The sequence below is a fragment of the Falco biarmicus genome, chromosome 8 (assembly GCF_023638135.1).
Source record: "Falco biarmicus isolate bFalBia1 chromosome 8, bFalBia1.pri, whole genome shotgun sequence".
Lineage (NCBI taxonomy): Eukaryota > Metazoa > Chordata > Aves > Falconiformes > Falconidae > Falco > Falco biarmicus.
This window is the reverse complement of record NC_079295.1, coordinates 54,418,353-54,443,187: the sequence shown is the minus strand read 5'-3', so window position 1 is coordinate 54,443,187 and position 24,835 is coordinate 54,418,353. Positions and strand designations below refer to the sequence as shown.

The 24,835-nt window shown below is 44.7% G+C and overlaps 1 protein-coding gene across 1 annotated transcript in view; it reads right to left on the bottom strand.

Moving 5' to 3' along the window:
- UBTD2 (ubiquitin domain containing 2) overlaps window positions 1–23,945 on the bottom strand; it is a 61,100-nt gene extending 37,155 nt beyond the window's left edge. Inside the window, exon 1 of the mRNA XM_056349873.1 lies at window positions 23,812–23,945. Coding sequence (XP_056205848.1) covers window positions 23,812–23,881 — 70 coding nt within the window. The 5' untranslated portion in view covers window positions 23,882–23,945. The remainder of the gene's footprint in view (window positions 1–23,811) is intronic.
- Window positions 23,946–24,835: the final 890 nt, after the last annotated feature.

Below are 24,835 nucleotides of genomic sequence, written 5' to 3'. Positions count from 1 at the left end.
CATTATACAAATTGAACTAATGATCAAAAATCTTTTCTTTACAAAATTGCTTCCCTGTGGAGGATCTGTTGCTAACAAAGTATTTTTCTAAGACAAATGAAATGCAAAGTAAAAGTAACAGTTTACTACCCATGAAATTTCTTTTAGGAACAGTCCCAAGGGTTTCCCTCCCCACAATCAGTGAGCAGTACTCTATCAAATGAGCCTCATTTTAGATCTATTTTGCTCCCATTTCCTCATAAGGTATCTTGTAATTTGATATCAGTATCTAGATACAGTTCATCCTAATCATTTTCTTTGCATCATTCTCTAGTGTAATCCTTCCAGTAGCTGAACTACAATAGCACTTGGAGGAAGAGTCAGTACAAAGGAGAGGTGCAAAAAGGCAGAGAAACCCAGCAGAGGGCAGAGGGAAATGTATTGTGTCTAACCAGCAGACAATTTGAATTACATTAAGTAGCACAGGCTTACACAACAATGGGAAAATGGCAGAATCTTATCTGTTTATTGCTAGTTTTCAGCGTTTTTATTTCTTAAGAGGGTTACATTTTTGCAAGGCATGAACAGTATTTTGGAAAGGAAGTGTCCCTGGACAGTAGTAAAAGACTTACAAATGAAATATTTCACCGAACAATTAAAGTTTCCTAACAAGGAAATTAAGGCGCATCAAGGTTTCATATGAAAACTAAAGGAAATATGTTAGTACAATCCTGAGAGCATTCAGTGTAACATTGCTGAGGACCCCGTGGGACTGAGAAAGACATAGGCTTTCCACATGCTGTGCGTAGATTGCTAGTTAGATATGAAGACAATGCTTGAAACTTAAGTTTTAGGCTTTTTCCATGAAGGAAGACTGGGGAGGGTGAAATGAACACTAGAAGAAAAACTGCATTTCCTGATAGAAATTAAAGTTATGTCTTTGAACAGATGTGTAAGAAAATGCCAGGCTACAGACTCAAACGCGTGTTATAAAGGTGTAGGCAAACCAGTTATTTTGGAGCCAGACAAGCAGTAAATTTCTGGTGTGAAGTCTTTGAGAGCAGCAAACCCAGCAAAGCGAAACTGCACACCAGGAGTAAAACCACCAACCAGCTGAGGGGCTACTTCCCCTTTCTCCGACCTGAAAGGGAGTGAAGGAGGGAAGAAGAAAAGAAAAAAAATATCCGATGGAGAAGGGGAAGACCTAGTGGGGGCCAGCAGACTGATTACCATCACTCAAAGCCAGGCTTGCACTCCTACGTGAGCCGCCTGCCAGACACAACATGTGCTGGTGCTAAATGATGTATGTGGTCCCTCTGGGGAAAGGGGGTGCCATTAATCACTCGTGCCACCCCTACGCTCAAATCCAACCAGGCGAACAGCGCTGCATCCCCCAGATGCTGTTCACCTGTGCCGACACTAGGGATGTTGCAAAGCAGGAGCAGGGAATGTGCCTTCCCTGTTTCTCCAGGTCTCTCCCCAGCTCTTACCCAACACCTCCCTCCACAAGGAGTTAATTGCACAGAAGAAACTGTAGTGAATAAAATGCAAGTTAAACTGGTAATTACAAGCAGCTTTGGACAAGTCATACATGCACAATGCTTCTCTGCCTCTCTGCATACACAAGGCACTAAATCTTTGCTGAGTCAATCCTGAGGCTTCACAGCATGAGATACAAAACACATGAGAGGATGAGGGCGTATGAATGTGCTGGACAAAGAGAAAAATTGACTGTAATTACCAGCTATTACACTGTATTTTCCATTTCTCCCACCATTTTCAACAGGAACTGCAGAAGAAATCGAGAGCTTGGTATTTCCAGGCAGCTCATCACTCATCACCCCTCACATTTCAAAGAAGCCAGCAGTATTGCACCAAGAAACAAAAGCTTCAAACTTCTGAGATTTGCTCCCTGATGGCATACCAGATCCAAACATCTCACCGCATCCCAACATGCGCAGGATCTATTCAGACTACCAACAGCCTTGATGTGTGGTTTGCGCTGGGACACACTGTGATAACGCAGGTCACCTTTCACAGAAATTTAAACCATATCAGCGTGTTTTGTCTAACATGAGGTGCGATTCACAGCCAAGAGCCAGCTGGCAAGAGGTGAATCAGGCTTCCGTCTGTTCATGCAGGTTTTATGAGGGTAATTCCTCTGCTCCCAGAGCTGCAAGAGCAAGACGGCAAAGCCCAAGGGTTACAAACACTCCGGGTAAGTGGTGTCGGCCAGGGCAATAATGGAAAGCTGCTGTGAAGTTCTCTACTGTTATTTGCCTCAACATTGCAAACTATTTTTCAAAGGAAAATTTTCCCACTGGCGTCGCCCCAAAAGCTCAGCACCATTTCCTAGCATTAATTCTAAGGCTTTATTATTCGTTTACAAAAGTTTTGTGGTTACTCCTGAGTTCTGCCTGCCCACCCAGCTTCCCCCAGGAAGCACAAGAAGAGTATTTCTCCATCATCTCAATTAAGCTCATGATGCAACATCTCCTCTCCCATCAGATAAAAAGGTCTAAGGGAGCAAACACCTTTGTCGAGACACCACCTCAAATCCTTAGTGCCTCTAGTCAAGGGGTGACCACAGATGAAGGAGGAACACGGCCAGGCAGGGCAAAGGCCAGATGATGCCCATCTGTCTCTATTGCAACCCATGAGAGGAATCTTGGAGCTACGAATTCTGCTTCTGCAGCTGGTAGGAAGAACAGCAGCAGCTATACTGGCTGCTCAGCATTAGCTTCAGCCTTGCAGTGAAGTTTGAGCAGCACTACAGCAGAACAGCTTCGAGGGACAGACATTATCAATGCAATTACCTGTCAGCACTGTTTACACTAGAATTTAAACTGCTCCTATCTCTGGTAGGTGCATGTTTTCAGCTGAATGCAGAACAGGATAAAGATTTACCCATTTCCAAATCACGGTGTGCAAGCACCAAGACCTTTAATCTGTACCATCTACAGCGCACAACTAAACTATCTTTTTGGAAACCATGACAAGAACCAATAAGTAAGCTGTCAGCAACATGAAAAATACTCTATTTGAGATAGGCTACATAAAGTGCATGCTGCTTCTGACTTCTGCAAACCATAGCTTAAGTTAAAACTCAATCGCAGCCAAGAGCTCGGCATCAGCACAACCTCTCGCATGCACAACAAAATAAGCAGAGCACGCAGCACAGCAGAGCTGAAAACAGCTGTGGGAATGCAGTGGGAAGGCACACAGAGCTTACCTAAAAAAAAAAAAAAATAACAACCCAGTGCTTTCTGTCTCCCATCACGAGGAAGAATGCAACTCAGCAACTTCACTTTTAAAGTACTAAAATCCTTTGTATCTTGCCCTTGATCCAGTTAACAGGGAAACTTTAGACATCAGATAAAACCACCAAGTGGCAAGGTCCTCTCACCAGTCAACTCCATGCTGGCGCACTGCTGTGATGCAGGCACCCGCCTGCTGCTCCACGCCAGCAGCATGGACCAGTCTCGACTCCTAGCATGGATTTAACGCCAGGAAAGGTCTGCTGTTCACAGCTGCAAATGAACATTGTCCTGGCTCAGAAGCCCCCTCCCTGCTTGATAACTTTCTCCCTCTGACCACTGCCTGAAAAGCCCCTATGTGAACTGCTAGGGCAAGATTTCAAGACGCTTACCAGAGGCTGACATCCCTCCTGCCAAAAACCTTGCAATTGGAAGTGCTGCAAGTGTTCTCTGCACACTAACAGCCAAGTTCCATGAGCAAGGCACAGATCAGGGTCTGGCTGAGCAACTTTCAAACCAAAGCTTTGCCTTTACGCTGGCCTAAGCCATGGGAGCAGCGGCGCCGTCAGCGCCAGCCTCCGTCACGTAGCCACAGACCGACCGTGCAAGGTCATCACAATTCTCTGAGTTTGTTAAGTGACAGACAGGGACATCTGCTGTACATCTGGTCTGTGTTTAAAACACCATGAGTACTTCTAACACTAGTACAATTTTCATTTAAAAAAACAAAACAAAACAACAACCCCCCAAAAATATCAAAGGCAGCCTTATCTTTCATCCCGCTAGAATTACAAGTAATATTAAGCTGATAATTTTCTTTAAACAAAGCAGCCAGCACCACCCTGCTTAGGTGCAACTATGCTGAAAGCCAGCCAGCACACCCCTCCTCAGCAGACCCACGTGCAGCGTGTGTACACATGACGCTGCGACTTCTGAAGACTTTCTGAGCGATGCCACCAGGGAACTTACTTGATTACAAGTAAACCCAGACTTTTGCAGCTCTTAGCCCATTCACTGGGTCAGCAGGAAGGACAGCAAGGGAAGAGCTGTGGCACTTCAGTGCCCCAACAGAAACAAGCTCCACCAGCACCACAGAAATTGAGAACTAGTTCCAACAGAATTTAAGCCTTTTTAGGTCATCAGTACAGCTCAGTCCTACCTAGGAAAATGTTAAAACCAACAGAGTTCCTAGAAATCCATAGGGTTCCCCTGAAGTAAAATTGCTTAGGAGGAGCTGCAGAAGTCAGCACAATTTTCAGATCCCATCTCACCACAGTGTTCATTTGCATTGGGCTATGTTGCATTAAACCCTTCCACCAAAATCTTGACATTTAACGCTGTCTGTGCAATACACGGTATAATGCGCAAGCCAGATGGCCAATTTAATGTTCCTAATGAATACTTAGGTGAACATGGAATTGCTCACGATGTCACTTCTGCCACGCACCACAGTCACAAATTCCAGAACAGAGTGAACAAAAAAAGCCTCCAAGTTGGTAACTGTTTTTACAATGACCAATGATTAAATTAGCTTAGTTACAGGATCTAACACCATGTCTTGAATTTATTCCAGTGTCACAGTTATTGGCAGGGATAAAGTTTCACATTAGCCAATTAACTAAATGCACTATTACTGTATCTCAGCTACTTAAGCTCATCAGTTAATTAAGAGCTTCAGTATAAGCCAAAAATAGGAACCTTACCTGACACACATACCAAACATACATTATCTTAATGATTTAATTTTACAGTTACCGTTCCACAGGTGCCATTTGGAAAACTGAAAGGCAATTGCTCAGTTTAAGGTGAAAGATGCATAAGCAAACATTTAAAGGTTTAATCTAAGGAACTGTATTTCTCACAATGTTACCTGCTGTTCTATCAAGCTCTATTTTACAAGGCAGTTGTTCATGATAAAAGTACCATTTCATGCTCCTTACAAATTACTTCTGTATCAACTCTTAGACGCTTTCAGCTTGGTTCCCATTTAAGAAATGTTTTATCTTAATGTCTAACTAAAACCTACCACTTATTTTCCCAGGGACTATGTCCTGGTGATTTCCAAGAAGCACGTCTGCCAGTGCAAGCTGAACGAGGCAGACCTGCGGGCACGCAGCCGTGCTGAGCACCTGCAGACAGATGTGTAACAGTGGGATAATGCATTCTTGATGCTCCTCAGATGTCAGGCTTCTTTCTGCTAAGTAATCTCTCAGCCAGCTCTTAACGGTAGGTGGTAATATCATCTTTAATAGCTGTCAAGTTAGTTGTGCCACATACAGCACCAGTACACCAGTGATTTAGGAGCAGAAAACTGAGCACTCCACTTGATGTTTATCTTTTAAGGTCACACAGCACAAGACTCACCCAGAACATGGACCTGCTTTTCCATCTACCACCAAGCTCATCTGTTGGAGTATTTGCCCTTCCCGGAAAGTTTACAGCCATAGGATTAAAAAAAGCCCCAAGGCCTTGCAAGGGCGAGATTCCATTTCTGCAGCAGGTGGATTAAAAACAATAACAACCCACACACACCCTAACAAAACCCCCTCTAAATTTCAGCTGCCCTTAGCACAAAAGACTCTTCATCCACAGAGAAGTTTTCTACATGTTACAATATTTTAACTAGCAGGCCTCATCCTCCTCTCCGCTGTCCCTTGTTTCCCATCAGTAAAATGCAATTTGTCACAACATTAACAAACCAGTGTGACCACAGAAGCCAAATGATCATACCAGTGATCTGGTACTCCCAGTACATCCAGGTACTCCCAAACAGTGGGCTACCAACATAACTAGATCCATTTTCATGTTCATACATTTGACTGTGCACACTGAACTTCTGCAGGGCAGAAGTCTGACAGACTGGTGGCTTAACACCCCAGTGAAAACCAAAAACATTCATTTACTTCTCTTCTGTAGTCAATACTTTCTGGATCCACAATCCAATTAACAAGTTTGAGAATTTATTCATGGAAGTACATATGCTCACAGCCTAAGCAAACTCCAGCCTTGAGTTCAACAGCATGTCGTCTAAAACAAGCAGGGAAAAAACCAGCTAAGGAAAAACGATGATGCAAGTTAGATTTTTTTAAAGAAGCAATTTTGAAACTAAACTTCTTTCTTCTGGAAAATCATTCTCCAAGAAACTCCAGTACCCAAGACTGGAGAAAATTCAGCAGCTGGAAGGTCTACAGATGGGTGTAAAGGCCAAGCAGCATCAATGGCTCAAAGGTGCAACACTTGTGCTTCTCAGACAAGAGTGATACACAGCGATCAGCAGCTGTCTTGGGACGCTGAAAAAGTCTGCTGCTCCCCATACCCCCACCAGAGGTTAGAACAGACAGTAAAGAACAACTGAAGATAATTTTCAAGCAGACCGTTCCAAATTTAACTCCTGCCGAAAACACTGGTGGGTCCAACCCTACATATGCTTTTTACCCCATGTGAAGGATAGGAATTTGCCTTAAAACAATATATAAAAGGGCCACAGAATCTAAAGCGAACACTGGAATCTGCTTCAGTGACTGCATTAAGCAATAAAATGAAAACAGTTACTTACAGGAGCTGTGGGGACCCAGAGGCACGTTATAGCAATTGACCAACAGCTCTGTTCTGCAGCTGAAGATGCTAAAGATTACAAAACACAGGAGAAAAACAAAAACTAAACCCTGAAAGGAGAGCAGTTCAGAGAGAGGGAGAGCTCCATCAGCCAAGAGCACAGAAACAGGATGAAAAGTACCTTCTTCTGAGTAAGAGCAAAGCTGGATAATTTCCCCACCACCTATCCACGTGTCCCACCCCGTGTCTCACGGTGCGTGCAGTCCCACTCTCGTGCCATAAGGTGCCACATCTCTTCTGTGGACTACTACTCTACGCTGTCAGAGTGACATCCATCCTCTTGCCTCTGCTTTCCATGGACATTTAATTATGCAGATCTTGGAAGAAAGGATAAAACACACCGCGAGTTGAGTTCTCACAGTTAAAAACTGTTTTCGACTGCAGTCTCCAAGGTGAAAGATTTTAGGGAGAGAAGGAGCGTAACGCATAATCAGAGGGCTCATCACAAAGGTGGAACAAAGCTCCCATTTATTTTCCAATACTTAAAAGGAAGGGAAACAAATCATACCAAGAATTAAAATAAAAAAATTCCCTAACTATTCCTCTGTAATCAGACTAAAGACTTACCTTCTATACTGTTTTGCTACACGATTTAATAAGTAACAATAGTTTAATGATAATAATTACATGATTAATTAGCACAATTACCTTTGAATCATCCTTCTTTTGATGGTAAATGCAGAGAATTTCCTCCTCTGTGCACAACATGAGATGGCAAGAACCAGCAGCATACAAGGATGATGTGAACATGAATTCTGCGTTCAGGGGTTTCGGTAGTTTTTTTGTTTGTTTGGTTGGTTTTTTTAGTAGAGGACAAGTTGGGCATATTGTACAAGTTTAGTTACTTCCCAGTGTTCAGATTAATACTGGTAGAGTTTACAGGACAGGCGACATATTAGAAAGACTTTAAAAAAAATTCTTAATAGGTGATGCTTCAGTTTTACTAACTGTCATCTGCAAGCAGGATTCCTTTAAAACAGCACAAAGTGTATCTGCAATATTGTAAGTACTATTTACTAATAATGCCCAGGCAACTTCAGAAGACCAAGATGCCTTTTGAAAAACATGTATGTCCAGCTATTTTATACATACCAACCTCTTAGCCATAAGGAACTCCTACCTTTCAAGTACACCTTTTGTTAAGAAAACCATATTTATGCCAGAGTTAGAGACAAATAATAATACATCAGTACACTAGTGCATTGCTTAGATAATTAGAAAGCTATTATCCATCTTCATAACCCAAAATGAAAAATACACAAGCCTTTGTTGCAACCTGTGTATATATATATATATATCTGTATGTCTTGTACATCCAGGCAAAAATAAAACTACTGTTAAATGGGAGCACTTGACCAAAGTAACCTTAAAGCTACATCCTTTCAAGGCTGTTTTAGCCCCCTGTGGATGTACTCGGGAAAAAAAGACAGACCTATTACAGCCCTATGGTCACGGTTTATTGATGCAATCCCACTTTAAGCATTTAACCCAAGGTGCCTGCACAAGCAAGGCAGCATCCTCCTCCGAGCAGTGCTGAGCCCAGCTGTCAGCTGCTGCTGTAAACCTCCTTCTGCGGGAGCCTGCTACTCTCCGTGAGATGGAAGGACCTTTGAATAAGTGCAGGAAACTGCCCTCTTCATTTAAATTGCTCAAATGAAGACAGATTAAAGTAGCCAGAGCCTTTCCACCTTTAGCAAATTCATTTGATCTCTTTCAAAAGTCCCTGAGCACGTAAGTCTTTAGCTTTATTAATGGACTGAGCAATGCCTGTTCTGTACCGAAGGGCAGCATTTCCAGCAGACACAACAGCACAGCCCTTAAGTAACTGCTCTTCCTTTCAAATGGAGGGATCACTACAGAACACAATTTGATTGAAAACACATTTAATTCTCAGCAATTCAGAGCAAGCTAAAAACTGGCAGTGCAATGATTATGTTGGCACTGGTATTGGCTGTTACATATCCAGTAATAGATGAAGTAGGTCTTGACCATGGGCTACATTTCACTTTTCTAAAAAGGTACTTTCTATAATGCTCGAAGGACCTTATTTCTCCAGTGTCATCACCTACTCATAAGCAAAAGTAGTGTCATTTTTCAGGACAGATGCACTTTTCCTACTTTTTCCACATAATTTAAGACATGTGTGCTGTAATGACAGATTAAATAAGTGTATATTGAATCTGGATGTGAGAGTTAAGTTTCTGTAGGAAAAGTCTTTGGTTCTGAGTTAAGGCAGAACTCTACAGTATTATAGAGACCTTCTTCTCATCCCTTCTCCAACCTGAAAGGAAAATAAGCCTAGCTTCAAATTTAAGGATGAGAACTTTGACTGGTAATGAGTGAGAAGGCATCAGTCAAAAAGACATTTTTATTTCAGCCATCTGAAAACAAAAGTCGAGATGTCCTGTGTTTTTTTAGTGCAGGTACAATTATTTTGTTTAGGTGGAGGGACTTCTGAAAGCATTGAGAGGAAAAAGAAACACCCACCCCAAAACCCCCAATACCTGGCTATAGCAATTAGAAGAATTCACAAAAATGGCTGGATGCAAGTACATTCCAGATTCACCCAGCTCACTGTACTAATTACTCTGCTCTGATGAGCAAACCATGCCCATGAACTGCTGCGTTTGCAGCTCTGATCAAGGGCACCTCAAACCCCAAATGCAGCAAAACTGGGGCTGCATTTTGGACTCTATCACGGCAGCAATTAAATTGTAAACGTGAAAGAAACCCATTTAGATCCCCCAGCAAATAGAATAAACAAATACACAAGGTTTCCTTGCTCGGCCAGACCCCAGGCAGCGATTTCTTCCAACGGCAGTTTCTTCCCTGCTTACTTTTTAAGCTGTAGCTTTGGTTCATAAAACTACGGCCAGGGTTCAGGACCCTCCCTATTACAGCAATATTTAGGCACTACTAGCAACAGAGACTATTAAAAATAATAATCAGAAAGGCAGTAAAACACAAGAGACTCCTCTGCTGTGGGAAGAGTAACCTTTGCTGGGGTATGTCCAAGATTAATACCAACTACTTGGAGACAGTTGGAAAAATCAAGTCGGAAGAATAACTCTCTTTGCATGCTCTCTTCATACTAAACCGGCAAGTTTGATCTCTAGTATTCCGAACCAACCCCTATTTTTGTGACAGGCCTGTCATTTCACAGACTGGTCAGGGTTGGAAGGGACCTCTGGAGATCATCTAGTCCAACCCCCTGCTCAAGCAGGGTCACCTAGGGCAGGTTGCACAGTCTCATCCAGGTGGGTTTTGGATGTCTCTGGAGAAGGAGACCCCACAGCCTCCCTGGGCAGCCTGTTCCTGTGCTCTGTCACCCTCAAGGTAAAGTTCTTCCTCATACTCAGAAGGAACTTCTTGTGTTGCACTGTGTGCCCATTGCCCCTGGTCCTGTCACTGGGCACCACTGAAAAGAGCCTGGCCCCGTCCTCCTGGCACTCGCCCTGAAGATATTTGTAGCCCTTGGTAAGATCCCCTCTCAGTCTGCTCTTCTCCAGGCTACACAGGCCCAGCTCTCCCAGCCTTTCCCCACAAGGGAGATGCTCCAGTCCCCTGATCATCTTTGCAGTCCTACGCAGCCCCTTTCCCACCAAAGCACCGCACTTGCCTGTTGGCTATCATGGAAGAGCTTGTGTCTTCCAGTTTGTCTTCCTAAACCTGCAACAGCAGGAGCTGATCCAAACTGTCCCAAGCGCTCAATCCAAATTGCTACTCCAAGAAAGCCACTGAAAAATGTATGTTCAGCAATCATACTGCTTGGAAAAGTATGGAACATACCTAGGAACATTTACACGCTGGCAATAAAGTGCCCAGTACTTAGTTAATCAGCCTCAACTGTGTTTCCACTGAAAGAGCAGGCTGTAATATTAGCCACAGAGGAAAGGCAGTGGGGGAAAGCTACGTAATCCAACTTTTTTTTGACCTGTGTAAAAGCTAAAGATGAACATGAGAAAAACACACCAGAAAATGTTCACATCTGAGTCAGCGTTCACCCCAGTCCCGGCAGCTGGAAAGAGCTCGTTCATAGGGGCTCATTATTTAGCATCAAAATTGTGAGGAATTCCTCATTTTGTGAGGAAAAGGGTTCCTTATTTAACCTTCAACATATACAAGTGAAAGTTGGAAAGTTTCAAAAAAAGAAAAATGGTGCAGATATCTAAATCTGAACTGCATGGCAAGAGTTCCTTCAGCTGGAAAAAATCCTCATATTAATTTATAATAATGAAATGAGACATGTGAAAGAAGGAAGGGTGACTGCACTGAGCAGCTAAAGTGCGCTTTATCAATGGAAGATGAATTCAGCTTGGAAATTTGGCAGGCAGAGCAATCAGATAGCGACAGCATACTTGAGTAGGCAAACCTGGAAAGACTTTTAAGACAAGATTAGATCAGTTGGTAGAATTTCTAAGACAGAATATTCTGTTTGACACAGCATTGAACTAGGAAATACAGAAACCTTTGCTGGAACAGCCATCTTGGACTTTGCACAACCTTATTTTAAGCTGAACTGTCACTACCTAATAGTTAGTTTTGTTTGTTTTGGTTTTTTTACAGGCTTGATTATCAGATAGCAGTGCTCTCAGCACCTCCCTGGATGTAGCCTGCCAAGAGATATTAACAAAGCAGGACACCGGCAGGAACCGAAACACTTCCTCCACCACCCCCAAGTATCTATAATATTTTCCCCGCTAATGTGGAGCTCAATGCAAATTATTAACTTTTTGTAATAAGTTCCCACCACAGTAAGATAAAATGCTAATATCACTTCTTCCATAGTCCTGTGGCATACCATTTTCCCTGAATATAATCATAAGAACATAATTGGAGTAAAAAAATTGCACTTGCACTCCTAAGATAAAACACTTGCATTTTTGGCATGGATAAAGCCTGAAAAAAAGTGAATACCGTAGTGAAGAGTTATATAGAATGCAAAAGAAATATTGGTTTATTTTCCAGTGCCATATATTTTGAGGAAGCAGTGGTGAGCACAGCTTTAAATATGTTTACTGATAAATTCTCGAGAAAAAGTTGCTCCCTGGGAACTGATCATGACTGATCGTGTCCTGGGACAGATGAAGGCTGGCAATGGGGACTGTTAAAGAGCCCCACCACTCTGCATGTGTAATCACCACTCCCAGGTGAAGCAGTCAGCTAGACCCCATCAATGGGATGGGTGCAAACGGGGTGTTTCATTCGGGGTTCACCAGCTAACGCACCCCCACATTTCTACTCCTACTTGGTTTGGGAAGCAGCTTCCACATAACTGACCTGTGTCAAAAACACTTAAGAGATCTCCACTGGCAGCACAAGTGACACCTGCTATGTTAAAGATAAACAAGGAACCCAAATTTCTCTTTTTTCAAATTGCGTCAATGTGTTTTCCCCACTGCTGGGCACAAACTCTTCAAAAACCAGTGGAGTATTTCACCTTTCAAGCTGCCTAAAAAGCTAAAGTGGTCATTTAATCACAAGCCATGACTGCTCCTCCTCCCCCACTTAAACCTAATTACTAGAAGAATAGTATTTAGGAGACTTAGGTGCACAACAGACCAGTCACTCCGCTAGAAAGGGCATGAGACTTCCCAGGGAGACAAAGCACACCCAAGTCTTGACATTCACCTTGACTAACACCTTCCTGGACTTCGGTGGGTAAAGGATGATGAGGCCAATCAAAGCAGAAGTGAGATGTAACTTACAAAACATGGGTATCTTGGAGCATTATTAATTACTGCTAAATAGGCAAAATAAAAACTCAGCAGCAAGATGGTAGGATTAGGAGTCAAGAATTCCCTTCTGGTCAAGCTCACTTGACCAAAAAAGATGGGTAAGGACAGTTCAGAAAATGCACAAGTTGCTTCCACCTAACCTGTAAGGGCCAGTTATCAGACAGTAAACTCTTTGCAGCCAATATTGTTCCTTCGGTTCAATTTATTCAATATTCATGAGCTAGCCCAACCGAGACCCAGACTACGACTTGTACTCAGGACTGGCACGACTCCAGCTTAAGTACGTCTCCCCTGAAGAAACATGATTTTAAGAAGAGACCAGCAGGACAGAATCTGTGAGAGATACACAAGGTCACAAAACACTGGACTTCAACATTAAAAAGCATATTTTGCTAGTATTTCTTTCCATAAGAAACAAAAGGAAGAAAAGGTTTTGGAAACTGGCAGCTGGACACAGCATTATTTACATCATCTCTTCAAGGCAGTGATGGCCCAGGCAGCTCTATCACAGTTGAGAAGAACCTGGTATGTTTTCTAACAGTTCATGCCATTTACAAGGGCAGAGGGGGAATAATACCCCAAATACAGTTAAACTGTTTGCAGAGGTTTGAAGGAAAAGAGTTTTTCTGTACAATGGATTATCTTTTTCCTCACTTTGATAGAAAGCACACTGGTTTAGAAAGTCTCTATCATGAGCCAGAGTTCAGGAACAAGAAGATTATTTACACCTAAAGGACTCTCAGTCTGGTATTGCCTTGCAATACCAAACCACAATATCCATGCTCGCTTGTTCTGACAATGCTGCTGCTCCTTTTTTCTCCCAGAGGAGAGACTAAAATCATGTATTCCCTCTTGTTCCATTCTGAAGGAGTTTCAGTTAAAGCCAAAACCCAAGCCTGTAGTATTTTCGGAGCTATTTTTGTGCTGTAATACCAGTGCAGCAGCTGGAGTGTCCTGGATACATACAATGAATGCGCTTGTTTCAGTTGCGTTAAGGCAGCAATGGGACACTGCATTAAGTAACATCAATGTGAGGCTATACAATACGTGACTGACTTAAAGCATGTGACTTTAACCAAGCAATGTGATTTCAATACTCGTGGTTTTCTGTTGCAATTCAAGCTGTTTTGGCACCAGAACTAGTTTTAGATTTGGATAAAGATACAACGGAGATCTACAGATGCGAAAAAAACCCAACACACAAATGAGTGAGAGAACTTATCTCAAATGAGCATTTAAACCTGTCTTAGCATAATATCCAATATTGATAAGCACTTTTCAGAACATATTTTTGTTCGATAACTGCTTGTATTTATAGCAACCCCTGTTCTTTTAATGTACTTCTGTAGACACACAGCAAAAAAAAAAAATTACTGAAAAATCAGTCTGTTATGTATTTTACTGAGCCAAGTCATCAACATGCAACTCACAAGCGAGTTCCAACTCCTTAGAAATACAGTTTAAATAGATATTTGACAGCTTTCCCCTTCTTCACCCCTCAAAGTGCTAACCCTCAGTTGGGACCTGTGATTTACCACCCGTTCAGCAGGTTTGCTCATTACATGCACTGGATGTACGCAATGCACAGGCAAAGGAAAAGATTTGCTCGTCCTCAGCAAGCAGAGCATTCGCATCATGTCCCAAACAGGCAACCAGACCAAATCCAGGAACAGCGAAGGATGCTGCTACTTAGAGGTGTGAAGGACTGGAGTGCTAAGCTTCATCTGAACGTATGTTTAACTACTGCTGCCACCAAATATAGCCTCCGTGTGAATACATTCAGCAAGAGTTAGTGAAATTGTTAGTCCAACCTTCAGATAACATTTATGGCTTCCAAACTATTTAACACGTATTCTACACTTTGCTTCCCATTAACACTTCCAAATTGCTTATACCCATGTCTTCTCACCCTTGCTTCAGTCCACGTGTCAGCAAGCTTGGAGCACCGAGAGCCTGCAATTAGTTGAAATAGGACTCGTACCTATACCAAAAAGGTATCTAAAACATGCTTCCATGTTCAGACACACCGTGTCCCTTCTCTGCTTCCAGCATGACCCTGCAGGTCCTTCTTGTCCCCTATGAAGGAGGCATGCAATGCAATGATACCTGCAAGAGAGGTTCAGAAGCTTTTGACAGGTAAGAGCCCAACTGAAAGCTAAGCATCCTGCATTAAAGACATTATTTTAAGGTACATAGCTTTTACTTGCAGCAGGGATAAAGCAAATGCATCTGAAAACATTCTGAGGGCATTAAAAAGTCCAGCATATATGACAGAGGCAACGTTTTGCTATACCACTGCCAAGAAATACCCTGTGAAGTACATATGAAACACATGAATTAGCAATTTTTACTTACATCATTTACCTTTTCACCAGCCAGCCATTATCCTGTGATTGCTGATGCTCTACAGCAGGCTCAGGCACTCAAGCAGCAGCGTGCTGCCAAAAAAAACCTGGCAGGAGAAAATGGCATTCACCAGCTGCAGGTACTATCCACTATTTCATAGGTACTCTCTTACAAAAATACTGTATTTACCTATACAGACACGGAATCACAGGAGATGATAGTTCTTTGGCAGAAAAATAAAGCAACGAAGCAAATGCCATGAAAGAGCCTGAATCCAGAGTGCCCTTGATCACAGTGTGAGAGCAGAAATTGAGCTCCAGGACTGAGTTTTAAAAATACCAAAGGTAACAAGTTTGTAACCCCAAACTACCCTACTCTGCTCCTGACGCCATCTCAGGCTCCGAGAGTGTTCTCAAAGAGCACACATCTCTACTGGGAAAAGCTGAAAAATGCCTTCCTACATAATACATTGTATGAACAAAGAGAATTATTTATAGTTGCTACATTTATTATAAATTATTATAAACTGTGAGTTGTTATGAACTATTAAACGTTTATAATTTCATTTTATGGAAAATATTTTATTTATGCAAGTGTCAGTAATGGTAGATTGAATCTATATACGTGTTACAGGGGTAAACTTTCCCTATTAAACGTGGGTAAAGATAACATGCAATCTACAGCACTGTATGATACATTTTCACATTTTAACCTCATCTTTTCACCCTGGGCAGCACCTGTTCTCGCTAAAAACCATTGAAGCACTCCTCACTACCATTTGTGAAGTGCCTTTTCTTTCATGTTTGAGAACATGGGAAAACCACATGACAGATCACGCAGAAACTCCCCAACTCCCCTCCCTTCTACCTAATCTTCAGCACAAGGATGTCTTTTTATATATATATATATATATAAATTTTATACATATATAAAAATCCTTCAGCACATCTGAGTTTCTACAGAAGTGAAGAACCATTTCTTCAGAACTGTGCCCATCTCCTCCCACAAATGGCTTTCAAGCAGTGCTTTGAATTTTTTTCCTTTTAAATCATTTGTGGAGGGGGGGCGGGGGGAGATGGGAAGAGAGAAGGACATTGAGAAAAGGATGAAGGGAAGAGGTGTTGAAGTGTTCTAATACAGAAGCACAGCAGCAAGGATCCCCATCCCCACCAGTATTTCTACTTTATGAAGTACAATTTTCAAATGCTTTACATCAGGCCCTAATAGGTCAACCGAATGTAGAACAGCCTCTGCGAACGGATAGTGTGTATTCATTGCTTGTGCACTTATTACCTGAAGAACCTGCAATGCCCCTGCACCTCCCTCAGTAAGGTGAAGTCTCAGGATGACAGGCTACTTACGTCATTTTAAATGTTTAAGGTAGCCTAGGAAACACTAGCCCCACTCAGCATTTAAGGCATAGTTTTTAAATTTATTACAAAGGTGGGGCACAGAGCAAAAACCCTTTTATGCAGTTTGCACTTCCCCATCTTTTGTCCATCTCTCATATGCACAAACCTAATCCAAGTGTGCCAGGAAAGAAAGCTACTACCTGGCTGATAGCTGTGAGATCGGCCTAGGGTCAGCAGAAGGCAGCAAATGCAAAATTCAGGTTCCAGCTGAACCTTAAACAAACCACATTAGACATCCCGCATTTTTACTGCGCACAGGTCAAGAGTGTAAAATCTCGAGTTACATATTACGCTACAGCATCCATCGGCTGTACAAGCAGTGCAACGAGCACTCACACTGCTTTGGGATGCAGCACGCTTCTGGTAGTCAGTATGAAATGCTGAATTACATTCTGCAATTTTCACACCAGAAACACAATCACTACATCAGGGAAAAGCTTCCCCCCCACCACCTTTAAAAAAACTAAACAAAACACACACAACCCAAAACCTGCACTACTTTTGCTTCCAAATTAGTGGAATGTTTCTCTTTCTTCAAGTCTTAGATGTGAGCCAGACAACACACAGGCAGCAAATTAAGCTGTAACTGAAAACCTCAGAGTGCAAGTGAAGTGTTTCAGTCAACAGCCAGAAACCAGGTTACTGACTTCGGGTTTGTTTGGTTTTGGTTTTTTTCTTCCTTGTATTCCACCTGCTTCACAGAACAGGCCACTTCATCACCTTTCACTTCTCATTTCAGGTAATTGAGCCTCATCACCCTTGCCATGCTCCCATGCCAAGCGATGCCTGGCCCCAGTCTCCCCCCAGTAGGACCAGCAGCCATGGCACAAGCACTTTCCCAGCGAGTGGATCTGATGTGTCCCATGCTCCTGCGGATTCACCAGCCCTGCCAAGTCACAATACAAACACAAAGGCTTAGCATCGCTGTGAGCAAACAGAGCCCGTAGGTTCTCAGTAAACAAAGTGAGCAGATGCCTCTGAAAGCCCACCGTACACATGCAACGCTTGCATCGCCCTGGCATCCACCCAAGGTCAGCACCTTTCTGCATGTTGAAATTCAGCATCCCAAACTGGCAAGACATCCCTGAGGACTACTTCATCCGCCTGCTTACTCTATTTTTACTACAATTATGATGACTACAGCTGTCTAAATGAAGCAGCTTTTAAAACTGGAGTTAGGAAGATTTAGAAAGGCTCAATTTCATAATGTGACCTTTGCAAAAGAAAGAAGAGTCCTGCAAACCTTCCAGCTGAAAGAAAAATAAAACTCATAAACCTCCACAAACTTCACCTAAAGTACCTGTAAATAGGAAAGATGAAGGTGAACCAAATGGCTCCTGCCTTTAAGCTGCCAGTTAAGCACTGTGCACCCAAGAGATGCCACATGCAGGCTTCCCTGCTTCATCCTGGCTGCTGGGCAGCAGAACTCCCCCCTAAAAATATTCTTCCCTTCCTAAGACAGGGATGCCACCAGCTCTGGGAAGAGAAAGCTTACAGCCACACACCCAGCTGTGCCTCTTTGCAGGAAACACCCCACGGGAAGGAAAATCAAGCCAGCTCCATATTTTCTTTCAGAGCAGTATTTGGGAAAGTCATGCTGCATTGCTGTGGACACATTAGGACCTGGCTTCTCTGCAGGAGAGGATGGACATATTGCACCAGCCGTGCTCAAAAAGTCATTTTGAGTCTGGTGAGAAAGAATTGGGAGGATCATAAAGCACCTATTGGCCAGTACAGCATACGTCCCTGTAGTATGCATAAGCAAGTAAAAAAAAAAAAATAATTAAGGACCAAGAGGAAAAAAAACCCTGAAGTATTTGATCAAAGGAATCTGAATTTTAAGGGAGTGAACCAGAGGTAGTAAATTGAAAACAACTGCCTAAAAAAATGTAACTGACTTTTATACAGTGTTTGTCTACAAGACAGGGTAAAAGTGCTTTTTATGTCAAACGCTCTAAGGATCACAGTCCTTTTTTGCTTATAAAACAGCAAAGGAGCAGTTGTATTCCTTTCTCAAACATGGCCATCTGGTCAGAAGTTTTTCACATATTTATTTTCTTTTTTTTTTTTCCCCTCTTTTTCAGGAGCTGGGTAACCAGACCAGCTGTGGCCAACTTGATCTTTTTCATACCTGCAAGACAACTTGCAGGAATCGGCAAGACTTAACTGTAAGGCAAATCTTTATTTCTGGCTTCAACTGTATTATAATTTGTGACTCATAAATTATATTCAACATTCACATGAAAAATAACAGCTATCATATTACCTGCTGCATCAAGAGTGGATCACCGTTTTCTAGAGTTTATTCAAACAGGCAACTAATAATATTTTCCATTTATCAAAATTCTCCAAAACACAATGGATGTTCAATTTATTATATTTAATATTCAGCGAAGGAGGATGTTGTTGCTTTCAACACTGAAATCCCAAACAGGGAAATTAAAACAAATCACTTCATCTAGAAACCAAACAAACAATTACATGGAGGAACAATGCCAAAAAGGAAACCGAACAGCTGTGTTCGTCAGCCCTTATTAACAGTAAAAGTAACACCTTATTCCATTTTCTAAGAGTTACTTGTTATCACCTGAAAAACAAAACAAAGTCTATTAGTTTACAAATGAAAAGTGTCATACCATCAAAGTGGTATTCCAGTAGAAAAATACTTGGGACTGAATTATCAGGCATTCTCAGCACAAGATCCACAGATCCTAATAATCTCAAGGAGGCAGTGGGTGCCCAGCCCTCAAGAAACAGTCATTAAAGGCTACTTTTATTACAAAGCCCAGATAAAACCCACACATACTCTTGTGGAAATCATGAGAGACATACAGCAACTTGTCAGAGCCATGCTAAGCTTTTCTTATCATTCAATTTAAAAAAAAAACAAACAAAAGGCACAGTAAGACCTAACAGCTAATTCCAGCTCTGACTTAATACTACCTTTGCAAAAACATATCCAGCACCGTATTTCAGGGTTGCATTACGAAACAGCAGGCACTACCTGAGCTCTAAAGCTACCTCCTTTAGATGGCAATGAAAGAAATCCCAGAAAAGTGCTGTGGGCAGGCACGCACCATCACAGCTTGCACCAACAGCTAAAACACACTGCAAAATGCAATCTGGAAGTGGGAGATTCTTTGTATGCTGCAATACAAGGGGTAGGCACCAGATGCTATTAACTGCTCAGTCATGAGATGCTCGTTTAACCCCCCTCCCGTGCAAGCCATGCATAGCCCTACTGTATTAGTCCAATTGTGAGCAACAAATCTGACTACTTAATATGCAAATTCCCTTGGTCAGTCTTCCATAGAAGCACCATGAAAGCAGTTATTGTAACTTCAAATTAGACATGTGATATGCAGCACTGCACAGCACTCTAAAGAAAATATTTAAGAAACCGTTGTCCAGTTAGCCAAAGCAGAGATTGAGCACAATATTTGGCTTTCTAGAAGTTAACAAGGCTCTAGCACTGCATCAAATACTGCAGGAGGAATTTATATTTTTAATAGCCTCCTATTCTAGCATGTCAGTCAAATGTGCAGCCCTATTTCCACCTGTCCCTATTATCACTGCTGGGTGATAGGGGCAGCAGTAAAGAAGACAAATTTCAAACAGAATCAGTGTCTTTTATAACAAAGAAGGGCGATAAGAACTCCAGCAGGCAGGCGAACATCATGTCAAGGAGAACGCAGCAGCAATCAGACAGCCGCAGCCAAAAGGCTTTATCTGTAATGACTTGTCATGCCCATACTTCTAGACATCGGATTTCCTGCCCTTTCGTTATTCCACGCAAATTATTGTCTTCACTGAATTTTACCAAACGAGACAAAGTAATAAGCAACTTCTAATAGGGTAAAAGTCTGCCAGGAGAAACCGAATGAGTTCATGTTTCTCTTTTTCCTTCCCACTGCTCCCCTCCAAAGAAAGAAAGGAAATTTAAGAGCCCTCCGGAAAGGTCTTGCCTATGGGGATGGCAAGTTGGCAACGCAAGTTCTCCTGTTTTTGCTAAACTGAACATACCTGATAAGCTATTAAACCTTATGTACAGGCACAAAACCAGAGTTTTCCAGCAGTAAAGACCAAACCCAATGCTCTTCTGAACACCCAACTGAAGAAGTCACATAGCCTGTAAGTGGCCAGAGGACAGCTATTTCTCCCCCTGCCTCACCATCCTGTAGAAACCCAGCCACTTTTGACAAGGCACGGCAAGCAGAAACGTGGTGCTCGGCTCCTGAAAGCTTGGGATATTGGATGGGAGACAGCTAAACAAAAGGGGTAAAGGGGTGGGGAACCCCTGTGTCTATAAACCACCTAATGATCATCTTTTATTCTTCCTTGTATCTCCCTTAGTAAGTCACCAATAAATCCATCTCACCATCCGGAACACCCACCCACCACAATACAGCTCTGCTGGCCTACAACACACCAAGTGTCAAGACAGGAACTTTTTTGTAAATACGACAAGCAGTATTCTGTTGAAATGAAAACTTGCTAAAAAGAGCAGTGATAATGAAACAGCTGGTACCAATCTGCAAAGACCATTTCATTTCCAGCAGGGTGGGCAGAGCAGCATCTGCTTAATTCTGGTTAAGGTACAGACTCCTCCTGCTTCAGTCAATGTGAACAGAAACGTGCAATAAGCTGGTACACACTAAGAGAGCTGGTATTTTTTAACTCAGTTTTAACACACAGAGACACACCTGAGTATATGCAACAGCTCTCCAGCTACATGCAAACATCCTGACCTTGAAAAATACTCATAGTAAAGACAAAGGAAGCGCACGTGGTCAGGGCACACTGTCAGCTTTGCTGAGCAGCGGAGAAGTAACGGGAAGTGCCAGTGATTGACAAAAGGACTGAGGAGGATACAGGGATGTGGCAAATCTGCACCTCAGCTCCAGTGATAGAATTGAGCAAGATTCCGCCAGCTTCCCACAGCACCGTAACAGATTGAGACCGGTATGAATTAAGACTTGAGATCCAGCTCCCACTCTTATGCAGCATCAAGCACTGCCATTAGTCTCTAATCAATCTCTTGACCACTGATTCTCCAAGAAACTTTTCTATTCTGGGAAAAAGACAAAGCCTCCCCAAAGTGAGTCCATCGCTGGCAGAGCTCTGGTTAGAACTGTTTCTGTTCCAAAATACCTTCCTGAGATTTATAAATGACCTGGCCCTGCTCACTGACAGCAATCTGACAGCAAATACACCAGACTAGGTCACAGCCCAGGAGCTGCAGCAAATGAGCCTGATATAGCAAACAGGAGTAAGTCACCTTTCTGCACAGGTCTCGTCTCCAAATGATGGCGTTCACTTGTGCCTCAGCTGGTTTGCTTGCCGATGCCTCAAGACATACGCACCCTCGAGAGAGAAAGTCTGATTTCATACTTGGCATGGGCATGTTTGCAGAATTTGTAAAGCCAAGAATTAGTGCAGGCTGGACTTTGACATCTTGGGAGTCGGATTTACAAAAGATATTCTGAGGTTCTTTCAGCTTAACCTACACCCCCTTTTTTTCTTGTTGAGAGGCAGGAACACATACATGACGTTACAAAACGGGCTACTGCACACTGTAGCTGATTGTTTAAGACAGCCCTGAGAAGCCCATAATTCAACTGAAATTTCATCACTTCTTACTTCAGCAAGACAACCTTAAGGAACATTATCCTTAGAGCATGAATCAACACGAGCCAGCCAGCTGACATGCATTTCACATCTCTTACATCTTGAAAAACCCAGCTGCTGTTCTAAGGCACCAAGCACAATAGGTTATTTAACCCCAAAGCAGCAGTGTGTCGTGCCACGTAAACACCAAGCAGGAACACGCACCCAGTAAGGCCATCTGGGACAGCGCTCTGTGGACAACTTGGATGGAGACTGTCCACCTCACGCGCTGCTACTGGGCATGTGAGAAGACTATTTTACAATATCAGCCAAATTCTGATACTTCTTTTTTCTCCTATCTCATTCATTCGACGTTACAGGGAAGACAAGAGCGAGGAAATGAAACAGGCTATTTCTGTGACATGATCTCACCTTGTAACACCTAGCTACTGCAGCAGGTCTCAGAACAAATGTGAGCGTAGCTTCTAATGCTATTTTTTTGGTCAAGCCTTTTTGGGTAAGCAATGCTTCCTGCCATTTTTCTCTGACTTCTAGTATGCTCTGGTCCTTTCTGCACTGACACTCTTACATTTTTTACTGGTTCTGCTTAGTACAGATGCGTTTTAGATGAAAAAAAAAAGGAGGAAGAAGTGTGTTAACAGAGAAAAGGAGAAGAGTTAGGAAGACTAATAGACAAAGCTACAAAAATCCTTTTAATGACAATGATGTCATTAAATCCTACACAGTTCTTAGCAGCTGGACTTTCTGGTATTTCTATGAACTACGTATCTGACATTAATCAGCAGGTGGCTGCTTCAGATATAGTTGTAGAGCACTGCATTTTTTTACAGTATGGAATGACAGCAAGGTCATTGATATAACAGAACACCCATCAGCTGGGGCATCCAAAATACAGACAGACTGATAAATAATATTCCATAGGCACAGGGGAAAACGCAGAGCTGGGTCAGCAATTTTCAACCTGAAATCTGTGGACCCTGCATGCGTGAGGACTACTTATAAGTCAAGCGTCCCGTTGGTAGGCTGACTTTAAATGATTATAAAGCACATACAGCTCAGCTGGAGAACATCAGGGGCCCACAAACCTGAGAACGTTAAAAAAGCAATCATTCTGACATTTAGGTAGAGAATAACAGAGGGATTAAAGGCTGCTTATGCCGCAGCAGCACTTCCACATAAGCCACGCCGGCTAAGTAGGTGTGCACTTGCACACGAGCGAGAGAACACGCTGCTCCAACACCTGAAGTCGCTGGAAATGGATTATTTAGCGTGGGTGACTTAGGCTGCCGGAAAGCATCCATCTTTCTTGGAGGGAGTAAAAAGGAAAATAAAACCCAAACCCGCAGCGGTGCCAGGCTCTAAGTTGCCTGAAGAATTATTCTCCGCACACCACAAGGAGCTGAGCCCAAGAAAAACAAAGTTGGGGAGCCGCAGGCAGGCCCTCTCCCCAGGCTGCCCTCACTGCACCCGCTGCCTGCCCCCGGGCCGCGCCGGGCCGACCGCGGGGCCCCTGCACACACCGGGGCCGGGGGTTCTGCCCGCGGGGCTGTGCCCACCCGGGCGCCCCGCCGAGGTCCCGCACGGCCCCGCCGCCCCGGGAAAGTTGCGGCCCGAGCGGCCGCACCGCGCCGGGCGCTGGGCGGGGGGAAGCGGGGCGCGGCGCACCGAGCCCGGCGAGGGCAGCGCGGCCCCCCCGTCCCCGTCCCCGTCCCCGCCCGGCGCCGGGCCCGGCCCCGCCGCAGGCCCCGGCCCGCAGCGCCCGCCCCGGGGTCCCCCCGCCGCGCCGGGGGCGGCCGGCCAGCCCGCCCCCCAGCAGCCCCCGGGCCCAGCGCTCACCTCCGGTGCCGTCCGAGTTCTCGTTGAGGCTGCCCGAGGAGTCGTGGTGGGAGCCCACACACCCGCCCATGGGGCCCGCCCGGCCCGCAGACCCGCCGCCGAGCCGCCCCCCCACCCCCCTCCCCCTGTAGCCGAGCTCCGCCGCCGGCCGGGCAGGCGCGATGGCTCCGGAGCCGCCTCCTCGGTCTGCAACACCGCCCCCGAGGCGCGGCCTCCTCCCGCCGCACGGCTCCGCCTCCGGCCCGCCGGGGACCGCCCCCGGCCCCAGCCCCAGCCCCGGCCCCGGCCCCGGCCCCGGCCCGCACCGGGCGGAGGTCCCGCCGCCCCGCCTGGCCCTGCGCCGCGGCGGCTGGCGGGTCGGGCCGGGCCCGGCTGCAGCCCGCCCAGCCCGGGGCCGTCCGCCGGGCGGCGGCGGGGGCAGCAGCCCCGCGGGGCAGGGCGAAGCCCCGGGAGCAGGCGGCGGGCGGCCCTGGGGCGGGGGCCGCGGGGCCGGAGCAGGCGGGGGGCGGTGGGCCGGGCCGGGGGCGCGGGGCCGGCCTTCCCGGCTGCGGGCAGCGCTGCGGTGCGGCCTCCGGGCTCGCCGGGGCAGGGCCCGCCTGGCTGGGCCGGCCGGGCCGTGGTGCCGGGATGGGTTTATTTTCTGTCACGGTGCAGCCGGGGCTGCCCGCGGCCGCCCTGTTGTTCCGCCTACACGTGGAAAGATCGTGCAGGCACGCTCGGGGATAGACCTGCGTCCCGCTGAGCATCCAGCCGGCTCTGCGTTAGCGGGCTGTCCATGGAAAGCGACAGAAAAACTCAGCAAAATCAGCGGTGCTGGGTCAACCGGCACCTGGCTTCAGTCCTCGGGGAAGGAAAGTTTGAGTTGGGTGCTGCATGCCTGGCGGGGTCACCTTGCTGCAGCAGCAATCCCACCCTGGGCGCGAGGAGTTACGGTTTGTCTGCTGTCGGATGCTCCGTAGCGCTTTGAATCAGCCAGCAACAAGGCAGGACGCTGAAAAATAGAAGCAGACAGTGCAAAAAATAC